We start from the raw sequence: 18341 nt of genomic DNA on the forward strand, positions 1-18341 counted from the left end.
CCTGTAACATCTGAGGTCCAATTGGATTCATGGGCCGTCTGTTAACTATTAACCACGCCCCCGACCGAAAGTGATTGGTCGAAAGGCTTTGTTATCGTTAACGCAGCAGAACAAAGTTTCACAACTTCTCTTTTCAGCGTAAAGTCAGTATTCACCGTGTGACTCTGTGTCAGAGCTTTTTGTATGTATTTATTTTGTATGTAGTGTAATGTCAGTAGCTACATCACCTTGCAGCTCCTAACTGGCAGCACACTGAAGCTCAGCAGGTGTGAGCCTGGCCAGTACCTGGATGGGAGACTGCTGCTGCTGGAAGAGGTGTTAGATGGGCCAGTAGGGGGCGCTCACCCTGTGGTCTGTGTGGGTCCCAGTATAGTGACGGGGACACTATACTGAAAAAAAGGTGCCTTCCTTTGGATGAGATGTATAACCGAGGTCCTGACTCTCTGTGATCGTTTAAAATCCCAGGGCGTTTCTCCAGAAGAGTAGGGGTGTTACCCCCGATGTTCTGGCCAAATTTCCCCCTGGCCTTTACCATCATGGCCTCCAATCATGGCCTCCTAATAATCCCCGTCTCTGAACTGGCTTCATCCCTCTGCTCTCTTCCCCACTGAGAGCTGGTGTGTGGGGATAGTGGCTCCTGGGAAAATCGGCCCTGCTGTGAGTGTGTGTGTCTGCCCTGTGATGGACTGGCGTCCTGTCCAGGGTGTAACCTGCCCTGCACCCTTTCCTTGCCATGACAGACTCTGGGTCCCTCTCGGTCCTGTAGTGTGGAGGAAGAATCATCATAAAATGGAGAGATAACCCGCTGGACTGGACCTGTGCAATACAGTGGTTGCAGGCACCTGCCCTGCTGAGTGAAGTGTATATGTCGTGCCTTGCTTGTGGCTGGAATAGTGCCCTCACACACACAAACAGCAGATGGGAAACATAAGGAACTCGTGTATTTTTTATTGAACAAAAACATGATTGAAAGAGGCAACCACGTAAATGCTCTAGCAGGCCGAAGATGCAAAAGCAACGGCGCATTTTCAAAGCGTGTAAAAAGAGATCAGCCGTCAGTTCAGAACTCCGCGGACAGAATAAAGAGGGTGCCGAGCTCGGCAATTCCACGAGGTGGCGCTGTTTAGCTTGGAAAAACAACGTGAAGTCAGTCCGAGACCGGGAATTGTGTACTTTCATTACGCACTCGCCTTTTCTCTTTTCTCTTCTGCTTTTGAGGGACACTGCTCCTGGGATCGTGCTCGCTGGTTCATCTGTAGCTCTGTTAGTAAATTATGCTGCTCCCCACTGTTTTACTGAAGAGAAATTCCAGAAACGCAAATTTCTCAGACGAGCGAACGGCAGCTCACTGCCGGCTCGTCCAAGAAAACCCTCCTTTCGCGTTTGGAGAGTCGGCCTGCAGCGCCCCCGTCAGGAATTCCACGTCACCGGGCTCACAACCCCCCCTCTCTCCTCGCAAAGTGCTCACTTCCTCAGCGAGACTAAGATACGCTTCTAGGAATTAGTTCTTCTGTTTCACGAAGGGCTGCGGACCAGGGCGAGACCGTGACTTGTCAAGAAAAAGCCCCAGTCTCGGGAGGGGGAGGGGGAGAGGGGGTGGTCGAGTCCCGCACCGCTCCCCAGCATCGCGCACACTTCCAAAGCTCAGCTGCCGAAGACTACTTCATTCTCCTTCATTTCAGCCCGCGTTAAAAATAAAGATTGCTGCACGAAAAGAAATGACAAAACAACACGAATTACATATGATATTCTCAGAATTGGTCGAAAACCTTCTTTACACTTGTGCTTTACTTGGATTTTACTGGGCTTTACTGCACTGTACTGTGCTTTTACCTTGATCTCACTGGGCTGTACTGCACTGTACTGTGCTTTTATCCTGATCTCACTGGGCTTTACTGCTCTGTACTGTGCTTTTACCCTGATCTCACTGGGCTTTACTGCACTGTACTGCGCTTTTACCCTGATCTCACTTGGCTGCACTGCACTGTACTGTGCTTTTACCCTGATCTCACTGGGCTGTACTGCACTGTACTGTGCTTTTACCTTGATCTCACTGGGCTGTACTGCACTGTACTGTGCTTTTACCCTGATCTCACTGGGCTGCACTGCAGTGTACTGCTTTTACCCTGATCTCACTGGGCTGCACTGCACTGTACTGTGCTTTTACCCTGATCTCACTGGGCTGTACTGCACTGTACTGTGCTTTTACCCTGATCTTACTGGGCCTTACTGCACTGTACTGTGCTTTTACCCTGATCTCACTGTACCTTTAGCTTAATTTACTGGGCTTTTTACTGTACTTCATCAATTTCTCACTGAGCCGTTCTTCTCCAGTCTTCCATCACAGCCAGTGTTTTCAGACGTCCCGAAGTCGAGGAAACACCTTGGTGTCCCAGGCTGGAGGCCCTACCTGTGTCAGAGCAGGCGGCGCGCCAGAATCGGAACCGGCCCGGCCCGGCCCGCCGCCGTCAGTCCAGGATCTCCTTGATGCACCAGCAGCACAGCAGGAAGTACAGGCACTCCTTGAGCGACTGGAGCAGCCCGTAGGCGAAGTTGGCCCCCAGCAGGTTCTTGTTGCGGCCGAAGCCCAGGGCCATGTCGCGGAGGGTGTGGCCCACGGAGGAGGGCACGGCCTGGGGGACAGGGCGCTGGGGCTGCATGGGGCAGCGCTGTGGAGGCCGGGCGGGAGCAGAGGGCTCTGTAGCTCCTGGCGCTTTCTCTCCCTTCGCTCGCAGGGAAGTTTATTTTTCTTCCTCCTTCTCGACCCGGCTTACCTCCCGTGGTTTTTATTGATCCGGCCCGGTTTCGTACTCTTCCTGCTGTCTCCCAGCCTCTCTCTCTCTCTCTCAGGACCAAGTGGAAATCGCTGGCGTGCCCGGCGCTCAGTGCCTGTTTATGTCTCCCTGGCCCTCCCCTGTGCGGGGACCCCAGTGCACACCCCTTCCCCCTGCTGAGCTCATCGTTTTCTACGCCTCCAGCTCTTTGTGCTCGTCCCTCTGGAAGGGTCCCGGCTCGTCCACATCGCTCTCGCTGTGTGAAGCGGCGCTGCTGACCCGCACACGTGGCGTGTCAGGCCCCGCCGTCTCTCTTTACAAACACAAATCCTGCTCGCTCCGTTTCTCTGGCAGGCTGGGCACAACCGAGTGCACACTCCCCCCTCCCTTCCCTGAACCAGCAGCCCTGTCCCTCTCTCTCCAGCAGGCTCTCCTGACTTCCCCGGTTTTCTGTGGACCACACCTTCTCAACAATGCTTTCTCTCCCACTCCCCTGTTCTTCACCACCTGCCCCCCCCCCCCCCTTAAGGTAGTCACCCCTCTTCCTCCGTGGACTCCCACCCACCTCTCTTAACCCTTACCCACCTGTCTCCCTTAACCCACCTCTCTTAATCCTTACCCACCTGTCTCCCTTAACCCACCTCTCTTAACCCTTACCCACCTGTCTCCCTTAACCCACCTCTCTTAATCCTTACCCACCTGTCTCCCTTAACCCACCTCTCTTAATCCTTACCCACCTGTCTCCCTTAACCCACCTCTCTTAACCCTCACTCACCTGTCTCCCTTAACCCACCTCTCTTAACCCTCACTCACCTGTCTCCCTTAACCCAGCTCTACTAACCCTCACCCACCTCTCTCCCTGGCCTGGCCCCAGCAGTCAGTTCTTAACCACACAGGCACAGAGTCAACATACCACACCTTGAGACAGTGATCAAAGCAGGAAATACAAGAAATTATATTTAAAACCAAATCCACCAATAAAGGTAAAAGACATATGTATAATGCATATATATATAATATATATAGATATAGATGTAAACGTTTATCCCCCAACATTAACAGAAAGTGTACAAAAAAAAACATCAGTGACTGAGCTTTGGTTTATAACAATAATACAGATAATCTGAAACAAGCAGGATTAATCGTACAGGTGCAAAGAGAGACGCAGAGGAACAGGGGAGAGGAGTCTGCCTCTGTGCGCAGGTTCTCTGAAACACAATGGCCGGAGATGAGGGAGTTTCGAGGACTGGGAACGAGGGGGCCGGGTTCGAAGGTGGAATGATCCTCGCTCACTCTCTCAGGGGCTGCACCAATACTGATTGGAGGACCCCCCCCTAAATGCCCTGATATTGTGCCTGTGCAGAATAGGACTAAAAATATAACATTAGCACACAAACAAACCCCTCTGCCACCAGTTCAGTGTCTCACTTTGTCCAAAATCGGACAGACATGGGAGCTGCCCAAACCGCCGGAGTATTACTACTATGCATAACGCCCAAACATCTGTGCTGATCTTCGAAAAGACCCCGCTGGCTGTGCTGCTTTAGGGAATTTATAAACTAGTGGGGGGGGGAAAAAATAAACAAAATCAAAAAAAGATTTTTCCAAACACACATTTTGGCTCCCGGATCCCAAGGGGAGCCTGCAGGAGCCGCTGAGGGCCGCAGAGAGCACTCGCGAGGCGAGTCGGGACAACGGTGGCCGAGGAGCTCGTGGTCACATACTTCTGGTCCCCCCCGCCAGCGCCCCTCCCCCTTCCTTCGACTTCTTTGTGTACTGTTCTGTTCTTTGTGTGTTCTGGACTGTGAGTAACTCTCCGTAGTGCACTTCTCACTGTACTGATTGTACTGTATTATTATTATTGTATCATTCGTTACACTGTTGCTGTGTTAAGCTGCTGTTGCACTGCAATTTCCCTCACGGGATCAATAAAGTATCTATGTTCAATCCCATCACCCCCCCCGCAGCTGGGTGCTGCCCACCTTCCATTCTGTTGCGACTGAAGCAGTCCCCACTTTTTCATAACACAGCTGACAATATTCTAAAAAAAAACACACACATTCAACTCTGCACAAGCACGACTGCCAAGAAACCTGCTATTGAGGGATGGGAGAGTGGGAGCATAATGCAACGTATCGCGCTCGATCATTTGGAAAAGATGCAGGGGCTGCTGAATTAAGTTTGAGTAAACTGGCGAACCAGACTGAGGACTGGACCTAGTGTGTCTGGTGCTAAAACCGTTCTTTGTTGTAAAGGCTGGTTTGAGCATCGCCAATCAAGTTCCGCCCACACAGGAAGTGGGAGGTGGCTCCAGCTGTGGGATAGAGCAGCATGATTGGCCAAGAGCCACCAGCTGTGTTCCAGACTCCTCCCCCTTTTCCTCCTGGCACTCGCCCAGCAGCTCAATAGCCATTAAAAAGAAGCTCCCGCAATGCTGTAACATTTGTCTAGATCGTGTATATATATTTTGTTAAGGTTAAAATAATTTGCATATGAGGTGGGTTGGGCCATAAAAAATTACTGGCCCAAAAGGCACATTAAGAGAAAAGAAAAATTCAAAATCTGAGAAGAGGAGTCAAGTCCTGTGGTTTCTGTCATCCCTCTCTCCTCTCAGTTTCTAAGAAACTGCATGTACACCACAAAACTGAAACTGTATCATTTATATTATACTCTATGCATATCTCCCTATGATATGTTTGCACAAGGGTTTATAAAGGATTGTTCATGATTATTTTAATTACTGATTGTCTCGATTGATGGGTTTTCTTTGATCGCTCAGAAGCCAGGCAGTGTCATGTGGCCCCAACCATACACGTCTGACCCACAGACCACCTGCATCTCTCATGAGAAGGTGTCCTTCAGGTGTGTTAGTTTTAGACCACTTCAAAGACTTGATTCCCAGAGCTGGAGTGGACTACAGCTCCCATCGTGCATTGGGGCAGCCCAACCAAAAGCTTATGGGTGGCGTAGTCCATTAAGGGAGAGATGGCAACAGTCCAAATCATGGGCTGAAGAGGCAGCCACAGTCTGGAGCCAAGCTGAAGCCACTGCAGGATGTTCTGGCAGATGAATCCATAAGGGAACACCCAGATTCATGGTAAGGTTCCATAGTGGGAGAGGCCAGGGGAAAACCGATCAGGATAGGGACAGGAAAAAAAACAACCACTAAACCGCAATTCCCAGAATGCACTAAGACTACTGGCACAGTGCAGCACCTTTGTTGAGCTGTCAACCTCACCGAAGACCCTGCCACCTGACAACCCCATTTCTTCTCGTCACCCACAAGGCTCTCAAAAGACAGACCATGCCCTTCCCAGGAAGAATCTCACTAATAAACCTCCCCACCCACCCCTAACAAAGACAGGTTCGAGTACCGAGCACGCCCTCCAATTCCTCCACCCCTCCCTTCCACTGTCCTCATGCGGAGGGCTGCTACCCAGCTGTGCTCAGAAGCTGCAGCGAGTTCTACGGGCGGTATAGGAGGCCAGTGCGCAGAACGAGTCTCTCTGTTTCAGGTTGGAAGAATTACGGAGCTGTCCTGAGGGCTCAGAATCCTCTAGCGCCCCCTCTGCTTCGTCACGCACAGGGCGGCTTGGCAAGAACCCGTGTCTTTGGGTATAGACACCACTCCCTAAGGTGCTGTGGACCCCCCAGAAATTCTCCTCTTGGGGTTGCCGATATGGATTATTGGGGGTTCACTGGGGGCTGCCCAGTGACCTGCTTGACGGGGGGGGGATGATCCCTGACTCTTTAATCCCAGTGCAGCTGTGTATTTGATTTCGAACACACACGACTCTGATACGATGTCTGTGGGAAGACTGCTGGCAGGAGGGACTGTACCCGGACCCTCTGGCCCATCAGGGATACGCCTGCCAGCGGAGCTGGAATCTGAAGACAAACTGAGAGGGGTACAGACACTGCTGTAGCACCCTCTCCACCCCCCCAGTATTTATTATGCCAGGATAACACCCCTGGATGATTTCCAACATATTCACTCCGGAACGTTTCCTGCTTCAACCGAGCCTGCATTCCGACGCCCTCACTCCTCCCAGGTTAACAGGCGAGACCCAGTGGCTCCAGCCACCGGTACTGGAACAAACCCAGTCGCTCCAGCGGCTGATGGTCTGCATCTCTATTTCCCCCCTCAGTCGATGACTTTTTCCAGGAGCACAAGGAGGTTTTGCGTCCAGCGTTTCCAAGGATCTGCAGAAGCTGCGGTGTCCCAGGATTACTGATGGAGATCTCAAACCTTCACGCTGCTGGACGCGTGCTCCATTACTGCACCCCTATAAAACGACGGGGTACACACAGCGGGAGAGCAGGAGGAGTGCCCTCTTTGCTTAATTCATATAGTCCACATAGCGCAGAGCTCATTCCACCCCCACCGCCAGGGAGCCAGGCCTGCTGAGACACGCCGTGGGAAGTCACCGAGCAGAGGTAGGGGGGTCTATGAACCCCAGATTCTTTCAGTAAGGCTCTGTTGGGGTGTCCAAAGACTAAGGCAAGTCCAGAGACGCGGGCTGGCGTGGGACATGCTGTGATCACTTTGATCACTTTGTGATCACTTTGAGGAGCACTTTGAAACGGAATAGTTCCTGCGCTGGTTGCAGCTGCACTTCTTTTACAACGCACCCCAAACTGTTTTTAGGGCGGTCATCCCCTCCCTCACTGCGCTGACACCTACCCCAGCAGGAAGTGGGGACTGGGGTTCATTCACTGCCGAAATGCACGGTGGGGTGCCCCTGGGATGTTCTCTGGGGTGTTTTGAACCCCCTCCTGCCTGCTGTGTGAATACAAGGGATCAGTGTGGAGAAGGGGGATCAGGAGTGCCCATTTTTGGGGTGTCAATGGCTTTGGCTTTTAAGGTTCTTTTCTGGGAAGCAGTAGTGTTTTGGAGCTGATTTCGTGATAATGAGTTTCTTTAAGGCGACGTGGACCCCCAGCACAAGGCAGGCAGGAGGAGACGGGGCAAATTTTTGGCTTCTGTGCTGCGACCCGCGTTGACTCCCTCGGGCGCTTAAGGCCGACGCTCCACGGGCTGCTGAAGGCACACCTCGCTCCCCGCCGACACAATGGGCAGGCGATTGTCCATGTGATAGCTGATCAGGTGACTGACGCTCTCGAACCGGTGGTCCTTGGTGCGCACCTGAGGATGGAGAGACAGAACTGAGGCTTTGACTGGAGGGCTACAGTGTGTCCCGGCCCAGACTGGACCAGCGATCTCTGGACTGTAGGGTTACAGTGTGACCCAGACTGGACCAGCGATCTCTGGACTGTAGGGTTATAGCGTGACCCGGCCCAGACTGGACCAGCGATCTCTGGACTGTAGGGTTACAGTGTGTCCCGGCCCAGACTGGACCAGCGATCTCTGGACTGTAGGGTTACAGTGTGACCCAGACTGGACCAGCGATCTCTGGACTGTAGGGTTATAGCGTGACCCGGCCCAGACTGGACCAGCGATCTCTGGACTGTAGGGTTACAGTGTGACCCGGCCAAGACTGGACCAGCGATCTCTGGACTGTAGGGTTACAGTGTGACCCGGCCCAGACCGGACCAGCGATCTCTGGCCTGTAGTAGGGTTATAATATGACCTACCTGTTATGTTTTACTGGCAGAGCCACATAAAAATAACAATAATAATTCCTTATAAATATATAGCGCTTTTCTGGACACTCCACCACCACCAGTGTGTGGCCCCACCTGGATGATGCACCAGTCCTCTCCCCACACACCAGCTCTCAGTGGGGAGGAGAGCAGAGTGATGAGGCCAGTTCATAGAGGGGGAGTCATGGGGAGGCCATGACTGGTGAAGGCCAGGGGGAGAATTTGGCCAGAACCCCTATTCTTTTAGGCTGAGCCTGGACCGGGATCTCCGTCTGTCGTGTGTGCCTGCCCAGCCCAGTCACGAGGTACCGGCTGAGTGCGCAGGCCGGCGCTCTCACTCACCACGCCCTCGGGGTCCACCAGCAGCAGGTGCTTGGGGTGCCCGGCCTGGAGCCCCGTGAGGACGTACTGCCCGGGGGTGGTGGTGCTCTCCCGCACCAGGAAGTCCCCGTCGGCGCGCAGCAGCCGCTCCGCCTCCCGCCGGCTCAGGCTCCCGTGGAACCACACCTCGCAGCGCAGCTGCTCGGCCACGGAGGGCGCCGCCGGGTTGCGCAGGGCATCCTCGAAGGGCTCTGCGAGAGAGAGGGGGCGGACTGGAGCGCGCTTTCACAGGCCACGGGCCAGGGAGAAGGGGGCACAGAGCGGAGCGGAGGAGGAGGGGGGCGGGACCGAGTGTCGGCGGCGCGGCCGAGCGGACTCACTCATGTCGAAGGCGTCCCTGTGGGCGTTCCCGTTGGCCGCCGCCGCCGCCGCCACCGCGGCCGGAGCGCGGGGCTTGTCCACGTTGACGTAGGAAGGGTCGTCAAAGAGGTCAGGGCGCCCCCCGTCCTTCACGCCCACTGAAAGAGAGAGGGAGAGAGGGAGAGGTGGATGTGTGCTCTGGAAGAACGGGCGGCGCTCGAGGGGGAGCGGAACGGAAACGACGCACCTGGCAGGGGTGGCAACGGCTGTTTGTGTCCATCTGTCTGTCCAGTCTGTCCGAAGGGCTGCAGAGACAAAGTATTACAGAGCCTGACTGACAGTTCCTTCATAGCTTTGCAAATAAGCAGCAATAGCACAGTAGAATAGTCCTGTTACAATAGGAGCTACAGTCCCAGTCCAGTAGAACAGTCCTGTTACAACAGGAGCTACAGTCCCAGTCCAGTAGAACAGTCCTGTTACATTAGGGGCTACAGTCCCAGTCCAGTAGAACAGTCCTGTTACAATAGGAGCTAAAGTCTCAGTCCAGTAGAACAGTCCTGTTACAATAGGAGCTACAGTCCCAGTCCAGTAGAACAGTCCTGTTACATTAGGGGCTACAGTCCCAGTCCAGTAGAACAGTCCTGTTACAATAGGAGCTAAAGTATCAGTCCAGTAGAACAGTCCTGTTACAATAGGGGCTACAGTCCCAGTCCAGTAGAACAGTCCTGTTACAATAGGAGCTACAGTCCCAGTGCAGTAGAACAGTCCTGTTACAATAGGAGCTACAGTCCCAGTCCAGTAGAACAGTCCTGTTACAATAGGAGCTACAGTCCCAGTGCAGTAGAACAGTCCTGTTACAATAGGAGCTACAGTCCCAGTCCAGTAGAACAGTCCTGTTACAACAGGAGCTACAGTCCCAGTGCAGTAGAACAGTCCTGTTACAACAGGAGCTACAGTCCCAGTCCAGTAGAACAGTCCTGTTACAATAGGAGCTACAGTCCCAGTCCAGTAGAACAGTCCTGTTACAACAGGAGCTACAGTCCCAGTCCAGTAGAACAGTCCTGTTACAATAGGAGCTACAGTCCCAGTCCAGTAGAACAGTCCTGTTACAACAGGAGCTACAGTCCCAGTGCAGTAGAACAGTCCTGTTACAACAGGAGCTACAGTCCCAGTCCAGTAGAACAGTCCTGTTACAATAGGAGCTACAGTCCCAGTCCAGTAGAACAGTCTGTTACAATAGGAGCTACAGTCCCAGTGCAGTAGAACAGTCCCGTTACAATAGGAGCTACAGTCCCAGTGCAGTAGAACAGTCCTGTTACAACAGGAGCTACAGTCCCAGTCCAGTAGAACAGTCCCGTTACAATAGGGGCTACAGTCCCAGTCCAGTAGAACAGTCCCGTTACAATAGGGGCTACAGTCCCAGTGCAGTAGAACAGTCCCATTACAATAGGGGCTACAGTCCCAGTAGAGTAGAACAGTCCTGTTACAACAGGAGCTACAGTCCCAGTCCAGCAGAACAGTCCTGTTACAACATGAGCTACAGTCCCAGTCCAGTAGAACAGTCCTGTTACAACATGAGCTACAGTCCCAGTCCAGTAGAACAGTCCTGTTACATTAGGGGCTACAGTCCCAGTCCAGTAGAACAGTCCTGTTACAACAGGAGCTACAGTCCCAGTGCAGTAGAACAGTCCTGTTACAATAGGGGTACAGTCCCAGTGCAGTAGAACAGTCCTGTTACAATAGGAGCTACAGTCCCAGTCCAGTAGAACAGTCCTGTTACAACAGGAGCTACAGTCCCAGTCCAGTAGAACAGTCCTGTTACAACAGGAGCTACAGTCCCAGTCCAGTAGAACAGTCCTGTTACAACAGGAGCTACAGTCCCAGTGCAGTAGAACAGTCCTGTTACAACAGGAGCTACAGTCCCAGTCCAGTAGAACAGTCCTGTTACAATAGGAGCTACAGTCCCAGTCCAGTAGAACAGTCTGTTACAATAGGAGCTACAGTCCCAGTGCAGTAGAACAGTCCCGTTACAATAGGAGCTACAGTCCCAGTGCAGTAGAACAGTCCTGTTACAACAGGAGCTACAGTCCCAGTCCAGTAGAACAGTCCCGTTACAATAGGGGCTACAGTCCCAGTCCAGTAGAACAGTCCCGTTACAATAGGGGCTACAGTCCCAGTGCAGTAGAACAGTCCCATTACAATAGGGGCTACAGTCCCAGTAGAGTAGAACAGTCCTGTTACAACAGGAGCTACAGTCCCAGTCCAGCAGAACAGTCCTGTTACAACATGAGCTACAGTCCCAGTCCAGTAGAACAGTCCTGTTACAACATGAGCTACAGTCCCAGTCCAGTAGAACAGTCCTGTTACATTAGGGGCTACAGTCCCAGTCCAGTAGAACAGTCCTGTTACAACAGGAGCTACAGTCCCAGTGCAGTAGAACAGTCCTGTTACAATAGGGGTACAGTCCCAGTGCAGTAGAACAGTCCTGTTACAATAGGAGCTACAGTCCCAGTCCAGTAGAACAGTCCTGTTACAACAGGAGCTACAGTCCCAGTCCAGTAGAACAGTCCTGTTACAACAGGAGCTACAGTCCCAGTGCAGTAGAACAGTCCTGTTACAATAGGAGCTACAGTCCCAGTCCAGTAGAACAGTCCTGTTACAATAGGAGCTACAGTCCCAGTCCAGTAGAACAGTCCTGTTACAACATGAGCTACAGTCCCAGTCCAGTAGAACAGTCCTGTTACAACATGAGCTACAGTCCCAGTCAAGTAGAACAGTCCTGTTACATTAGGGGCTACAGTCCCAGTCCAGTAGAACAGTCCTTTTACAACATGAGCTACAGTCCCAGTCCAGTAGAACAGTCCTGTTACAATAGGAGCTACAGTCCCAGTGCAGTAGAACAGTCCTGTTACAATAGGAGCTACAGTCCCAGTCCAGTAGAACAGTCCTGTTACAATAGGAGCTACAGTCCCAGTCCAGTAGAACAGTCCTGTTACAACAGGAGCTACAGTCCTAGTGCAGTAGAACAGTCCTGTTACAATAGGAGCTACAGTCCCAGTGCAGTAGAACAGTCCTGTTACAACAGGAGCTACAGTCCCAGTCCAGTAGAACAGTCCTGTTACAATAGGAGCTACAGTCCCAGTGCAGTAGAACAGTCCTGTTACAACAGGAGCTACAGTCCCAGTCCAGTAGAACAGTCCTGTTACAACAGGAGCTACAGTCCCAGTACAGTAGAACAGTCCTGTTACAACATGAGCTACAGTCCCAGTCCAGTAGAACAGTCCTGTTACAACAGGAGCTACAGTCCCAGTACAGTAGAACAGTCCTGTTACAACAGGAGCTACAGTCCCTAGTGCAGTAGAACAGTCCTGTTACATTAGGGGCTACAGTCCCAGTCCAGTAGAACAGTCCTGTTACAATAGGGGCTAAAGTCCCAGTGCAGCAGAACAGTCCTGTTACAATAGGGGCAGCACTGCTCCTGTGGGGGCGACAGTGACATTAACAGCCTCTCTCACCAGTGTGGCCCCTGTGCTCGGACCCACTCGAGTCCTCATGTCCACCAGCCCTCCCGGGGGCGGCTGCTTCCCAGGGAAGTTGTTGTAGTATGGCACATCAGGGGGGGCCGCCTCCTCCTCCTCTTCCTCCCACGCTGAGCCATCGAAGGGGGCCATCCTGCAGGGAGAACGGGCACAGGCTTAGCCACCCCCACCCCCACGCACGATCACGCAGGATGCGGACAAGGACGCCGCAGTGTGGCGCACAGACACAGACGGACCCGCAGGGGGCATCCCGGGAGACGCAGACCTGTCGTGTGGCGTGACCAGTTTGGGGGGGTTCTTCAGGTACTGTTTAAAGCGGAGCTCGAAGGCCTGTCCGATCGTGCTGATCACGTCCTGAGCCAGCCCCTCCGAGCACTCCAGGATGTGGCAGGCTGAGGGCAGAAGGATGAGAGAGTTCACAGATCGAGGAGATCCTGTTCCGTAAAGCTGGGAGGACAGAGGGGCTTCATCAAGGAAGAGCGGTATTTATCATCATAGAGGGAATGAAGGGTTTTTATTGTAACACAGGTATTTATTATATTAATGAGAGAGGGGTGTTTATACAGAACAGATATGTTTATTATACATTAAACCTCTCCTGGGTTTTTATTATAATCCAGGGAACGAGGGGTGTTTATAATATAGGGATTAATGGTGGTGTTTATTACAACAGAGAGAAGGGTTAATAAAGCACTGATGGAGGGGTGTGTTTCATAATAAAGGGAAGGCAGTTTGTTATAAGAGAGGAAAGGAGGGAGGGGTGTGGGTTGTGTTTTAGAATAGAGGGACTGAAGGTGGGGTGTTTATCATAACAGGAAAAAAGGAGGAGGTGTGTTTGAGAATGGGGGGTCGTTCATTGTAACTGAGGAAAGGAGAGAGATGTGTTTTAGAATAGAGGGACTGGTGGAGGGGTGTTTATTATAACAGGAAAGGAGGGAGAGGAGTGTTTTACAACAAAGAGGGGGGTGCTCATTGTAAGAGACGAGAGAGAGGGATTTTTTACAAAGGAGGGAGGAGTTGGCAGGGTGGTGGCGGTGGTGGGTGGGGGACATCCTGATGCCCGTAGGGGACGTACCTCTCTGATTGACGGGATCTTTGGCTACATACGCGACGTACTCCGCCGTGTCCTGTCGAGGGGGCAGAGAGAGGAACAACAGAACGAGTGAGAAAGACAGGGAGAGACAGAGAGAGTGAAACGGAGAAAAATAACTCTCTCATTAAATCAGGACAAAAGAAAAACATTAAAAATCGACACCCCGAACAAGGGAGAAACAGAGAGAGGGGAGGAGAGGAGGAGCGAGGGATGAGAGATGCACCGAGAGAGAGGCGGGCAGGGGAGTGACTCACTGGGTCTCCTCCGGAGGCGAATGAGATGGACTGCATGTGATGATTGGCGATAATCTGTAAGACAGGGAGAGGAGGAGGGGGGAGAGGGCGCGCGGGGGGGAGAAGGGAGAAAGGAAGAGGGTAAATACGAGACGTGTTTGCCGAATCAAAAACATTTGTACAATAACTTGACCAACACAACAAGAACAAGCGAATCTGGATTTCTGCGGCCCTTCAAGTGTCCCTGTTTTCTTCCCTCCCTCCACCTCCTCCCCCCCTCCCTCACCTGTTTGCAGTCAGCGGCCAGCAGGTTGAGGCTGCTGGTGGAGACGGTGAGGTTGATGGTCATGCCTGCGAACTGCAGGTTGCTCTTCCCCAGGATAGAGGACAGACAGCGAGAGGAGGGCTGCAAGAGAGAGTTATGTTTGTTGGCAAAAACGAAAGACGGTCCCCTTCTTCCATCCTGACACAAACAAGAAGGTAAAGGTGTCTGGCTGGGGGGCAAGAGAAGAGGAACTCAGCACGACAGTGTGCAGTTTACAGGGGTTGCACGCTAGGGTCAGAGGTCACAGACACAAAGGGCAGACACTGGACTCATAGGTCACAGCTGCATGTTACAGTTACAGTGGACGGAGTCTGGGGTCAGAGGTCATAGTGTGCATTAAAGTCAACTGTCCAGAATTTATTTGGTACCTTTCTCCTGCGCTGGGCTCCTTTGGCACCAGGAACTGCTTCACATACCACGGATATGGCTTCCCTGCAACACACACATGCACCCTGTTACACTGACTTACACCCACAGTTAAGAAATAGCGCAGTCACACAATGAACGCCCAGTACTGCTGTAGTGTCTAGACACACACTATCTGTTACACAATACACTCCCCCACAAACAAAGCTGGATTGCACAATGCATGCACACCATGTAGCGGTACACCACACAAGAACAAATCACCCACACACAATGCACTATCACACAACACCCCTCCCACACACACACACAATGCATTATCAGGCAACAGGAATAAAGGAAGAAAGAGGGAGGATCCCATGTGAGAGTGTGAGTCAGGAAGGAAGGGAGGGGGACAGACACACAGCACGATGGAGAGCAGGGTGACCAGACACACACACACAGCACGATGGAGAGCAGGGTGAGAGTGGCCTCACACACACACACACTCACCCATCCACCCCTCAGACAGAGCAGGAAACAAACAGAAGAGCCAGAGTGAAAGAAATAAGAGATGAGAGCGATCAGAGATAGGAGTGAGAGAACCCAACAGACACATTGATAAGATATAGCTCTCAACAGAGCTGCAGCCCAGTATGTGATCTCCTGTCCCAGCCTGAGGAACAGACAGTGAGCCTGTCTCTCAATAATAATAATACAGTGTGTGATCTCCTGTCCCAGCCTGAGGAACAGACAGTGAGCCTGTCTCTCAATAATAATAATACAGTGTGTGATCTCCTGTCCCAGCCTGAGGAACAGACAGTGAGCCTGTCTCTCAATAATAAAAATACAGTGTGTGATCTCCTGTCCAAGCCTGAGGAACAGACAGTGAGCCTGTCTCTCAATAATAATAATACAGTGTGTGATCTCCTGTCTCAGCCCGAGGAACAGACAGTGAGCCTGTCTCTCAATTGTCAGCAAGGCAGTAGCCTGTCTCTCAATAATAATAATACAGTGTGTGATCTCCTGTCCCAGCCTGAGGAACAGAGATTGAGACTCTCAAATATTATTTCTGTTATAAGTGTTAATGTTTTGCTAATTGCTACTGCCTTGCTGACAATAATAAGTTGTCAATAAAGCTGTGGGATTTGTGACGGAAGAGGGAGAGATGGAGAGAGAAAAATGGCAGAGAGGAAGGGAGGTGACCAAGGGTCCGACAGAAGGGAAAAAAAAGCTAAATCAGCAAAGAGACAGCGAGACAGAAAGCGATGAGCGAGAGTGAGAGAAGAGAGACTTGACCGTGGAAACAGCTGAACAAAACAGGGAGTGGATGTGTCGCGGTAACAGGTCAATTCTCAGAAGCGAAGCAGCACAGTGACTGTAACACAGAAACCACAGAACAGATCTAGCAGATCACCGCTACAGCACGCCGAGGCGAGAGAGAGAGATAGCCTGGCTCAGAGTCTGAAACGAGCTCAAGCCATCATTTATTGAAAACCTCAGGAAGTGTCGTTCCGTGAAGCTGCACACGCGTCAGCAATGCCCCCTGAGGTTTACTGACCCACTTCTCATTTCGGCTGCTGGGAATCGAGATGAGCGAGCTCTTTCACAAGAGCGAGGGGCAGGACATGCACAGGAGCCCAGGTGCACTGTGCACACAAGAGGCACGTGGTGCAGTAAGAGGTCAACAAGATCAACTCGCTCCCAAAGGGAGGAGAGGGTGCCGTTCCCATTTCATGCCTTCAGTCCCAGCCTCAGCTCTCCCCTGGGAGGCTGGGTCATTTCCTGCATCTAGTTTCTCTCTAGATCTATCATCTCCCTTCCTCTCTCACTCACCCTTCTCTTTTATCTCTCGCTGCTTGTTTCTCTCCTCCGTCTTTCACGAGCTCTTCCCCTGCTCTCTCTATCTCTCTATCCCTCTCTCCATCTGGTCTTTCCAGAATGAGGTGCACAGGCTGAGACAGGGCGAGGAGCACGGAGACAGAGATGGACTGGACAGGGCAAGGAGCGCGGAGACAGAGATGGACTGGACAGGACAAGGACAGGGCGAGGAGCGCAGAGACAGAGATGGACTGGACAGGACAAGGACAGGGCGAGGAGCGCAGAGACAGAGATGGACTGGACTGGACAGGACAGGGCGAGGAGCGCAGAGACAGAGATGGACTGGACAGGACAAGGACAGGGCGAGGAGCGCAGAGACAGAGATGGACTGGACAGGACAAGGACAGGGCGAGGAGCGCCGAGACAGAGATGGACCGGGCAAGCAGCACAGGCAGTCGGGCAGAGACACCAAGGATGGGGTGAGGAACAGGTACACAGATAAGACAGAGTGTGGTACAAACCGAAGAGCAAAAGAAAAACACAAAGGCAGCCTCACCGTGTGACCTGAGTACGAGTATTGAAGTCCAGAGCTCTCATTGACTGGAGGACCTCCACACAGCCCATATACTGAGAGAGAGAGAGAAGAGAATGGAAAGACATTTAGACGCCGACCTCAAAATCACCACCTCAGCACAGAGCAAGAAGAGAGGGTGGGAAAATCTGCATTTATATCAAAATAAATACACAAAGGCTGGCGGGGGTCTGGAACAAGCAGCCCAATCACATGGCTGAAGCCAGGTTTCCTTCCAGAAAGAGCTGGAGGAGGAGTTCCTGGGATTAACGATCGACTCGCGTACCCAGCTCGCAACCGGCCCGCTGTTCCTCGGCTCGGCTTAGGACCCCACGGACCCGGCGGCCACTTACCCTGACGGTGTAGGAGACCCCCGTGGTGCTGACCACGCTGTCCGAGTGCAGCCACCCCCGGGTGGGCTTGTTGACGAAGGAGCCGTGCCTGGTCCATTCGTCCCCCCCCAGCTGCCCGCCCTCCACGCGCGCGCGCCTGGACGCCCCCCCGAGCCGGCTCATGTCCTGCGGGGGCGGGGGAGAGGAGAGGGCGGTTAGGGGGAGCAGGGCGTCGGCGGCGGGCTCCGAGAGGCCCCCAAAGGGGGGGGCAGAGGAGGAGGCCTTGAGGCCTGGGAGCGGAGTGGCCGACCCGCCCAGGCGGAGAGCCCCCATTCTCGGGAAGAAGGAGCAGAGGGTGGTAGGGCTGTTCTCCATGGGGAGGGGGGAGGGGGGTGGCAGCATGGGCGCCAGGGAGCTGGAAGATACAGAGGGAGGCATCCCAGGCGGGGTGGGTGGCTCAGAGGGGGGCAGAGAGGACGGAGAATTGGACTCATCCGGAGAACTGACAGACTCGTTGCGGAAGTGGCTGTACTTCGTCTTTGGCACGATGTCCATGTCTCTCTCCTTTCTTTCCGGCCTCCTTTCACAAACACTTCGACATTTCGAAAAAAAGCTAAAAGTCTCTTTTTAATTCCAAGGAAGCCAGTCTAGTCTTTTCAGTTCATTTTTTTTTAACCAGTTTTAGTCTCTTTACCATCTGCTCGATTTCTTCATAGCCACCTCTTACTCAGAGCGAGGTGAAAACAGAGATTACAACATAGCACAGTCTTCCGTGAGCCAAAGAGCAGGAATAAGTCAGCACACCTTAAGTAATGCCAATAGCCACAGTGCGCTAACAGGAGTTTTTGCTTGTGTTGTGTCAGCTCTGAAAAATAACACAATGTCCTGGGAAAAAAAAGGGGTCTCAGAAGTTCAGTCAGACTACCAGGACAGCTGGACCAGTGGTCAAGGCACAGGGCTGTTACACCAGGAGGACAGCTGGTCCGGTGGTCGAGGCCCAGGGCTGATACACCAGGAGGACAG

General features: G+C 52.6%; 2 protein-coding genes across 2 annotated transcripts; both read right to left on the reverse strand.

The window, feature by feature from the left end:
• Window positions 1-2468: 2468 nt before the first annotated feature.
• Window positions 2469-2683, reverse strand: lenep (lens epithelial protein). The gene has a single exon (XM_088905891.1). It carries the CDS (start codon window positions 2658-2660, stop codon window positions 2469-2471), a length of 192 nt encoding a protein of 63 aa, XP_088762017.1. The 5' UTR covers window positions 2661-2683.
• A 1022-nt stretch (window positions 2684-3705) lies between these two features.
• Window positions 3706-18023, reverse strand: shc1 (SHC (Src homology 2 domain containing) transforming protein 1). Its single transcript, XM_088905294.1, has 12 exons — window positions 17340-18023; window positions 16972-17042; window positions 14618-14681; window positions 14211-14330; window positions 13946-13999; window positions 13674-13725; window positions 12864-12990; window positions 12575-12731; window positions 9307-9364; window positions 9080-9217; window positions 8721-8950; window positions 3706-7920 (listed from the first exon to the last, which is right to left on the reverse strand). Exons 1-12 carry the CDS (start codon window positions 17871-17873, stop codon window positions 7792-7794), a joined length of 1734 nt encoding a protein of 577 aa, XP_088761420.1. The 5' UTR covers window positions 17874-18023; the 3' UTR covers window positions 3706-7791.
• Window positions 18024-18341: the final 318 nt, after the last annotated feature.

The sequence above is a fragment of the Atractosteus spatula genome, chromosome 25, assembly GCF_055471065.1.
Source record: "Atractosteus spatula isolate fAtrSpa1 chromosome 25, fAtrSpa1.hap1, whole genome shotgun sequence".
Classification (NCBI taxonomy): Eukaryota; Metazoa; Chordata; class Actinopteri; order Semionotiformes; family Lepisosteidae; genus Atractosteus; species Atractosteus spatula.

Coding starts and splice junctions, on each gene's coding strand:
- lenep (XM_088905891.1), bottom strand. CDS start 2,660: ATGCAGCCCCAGCGCCCTGTCCCCCAGGCCGTGCCCTCCTCCGTGGGC.
- shc1 (XM_088905294.1), bottom strand. CDS start 17,873: ATGGACATCGTGCCAAAGACGAAGTACAGCCACTTCCGCAACGAGTCT. Junction 12,991..13,673: donor AGATCCCGTCAATCAGAGAG/GTACGTCCCCTA, acceptor TTCTGCCCTCAG/CCTGCCACATCCTGGAGTGC. Junction 8,951..9,079: donor CAGGGACGCCTTCGACATGA/GTGAGTCCGCTC, acceptor TCTCTCTCGCAG/AGCCCTTCGAGGATGCCCTG.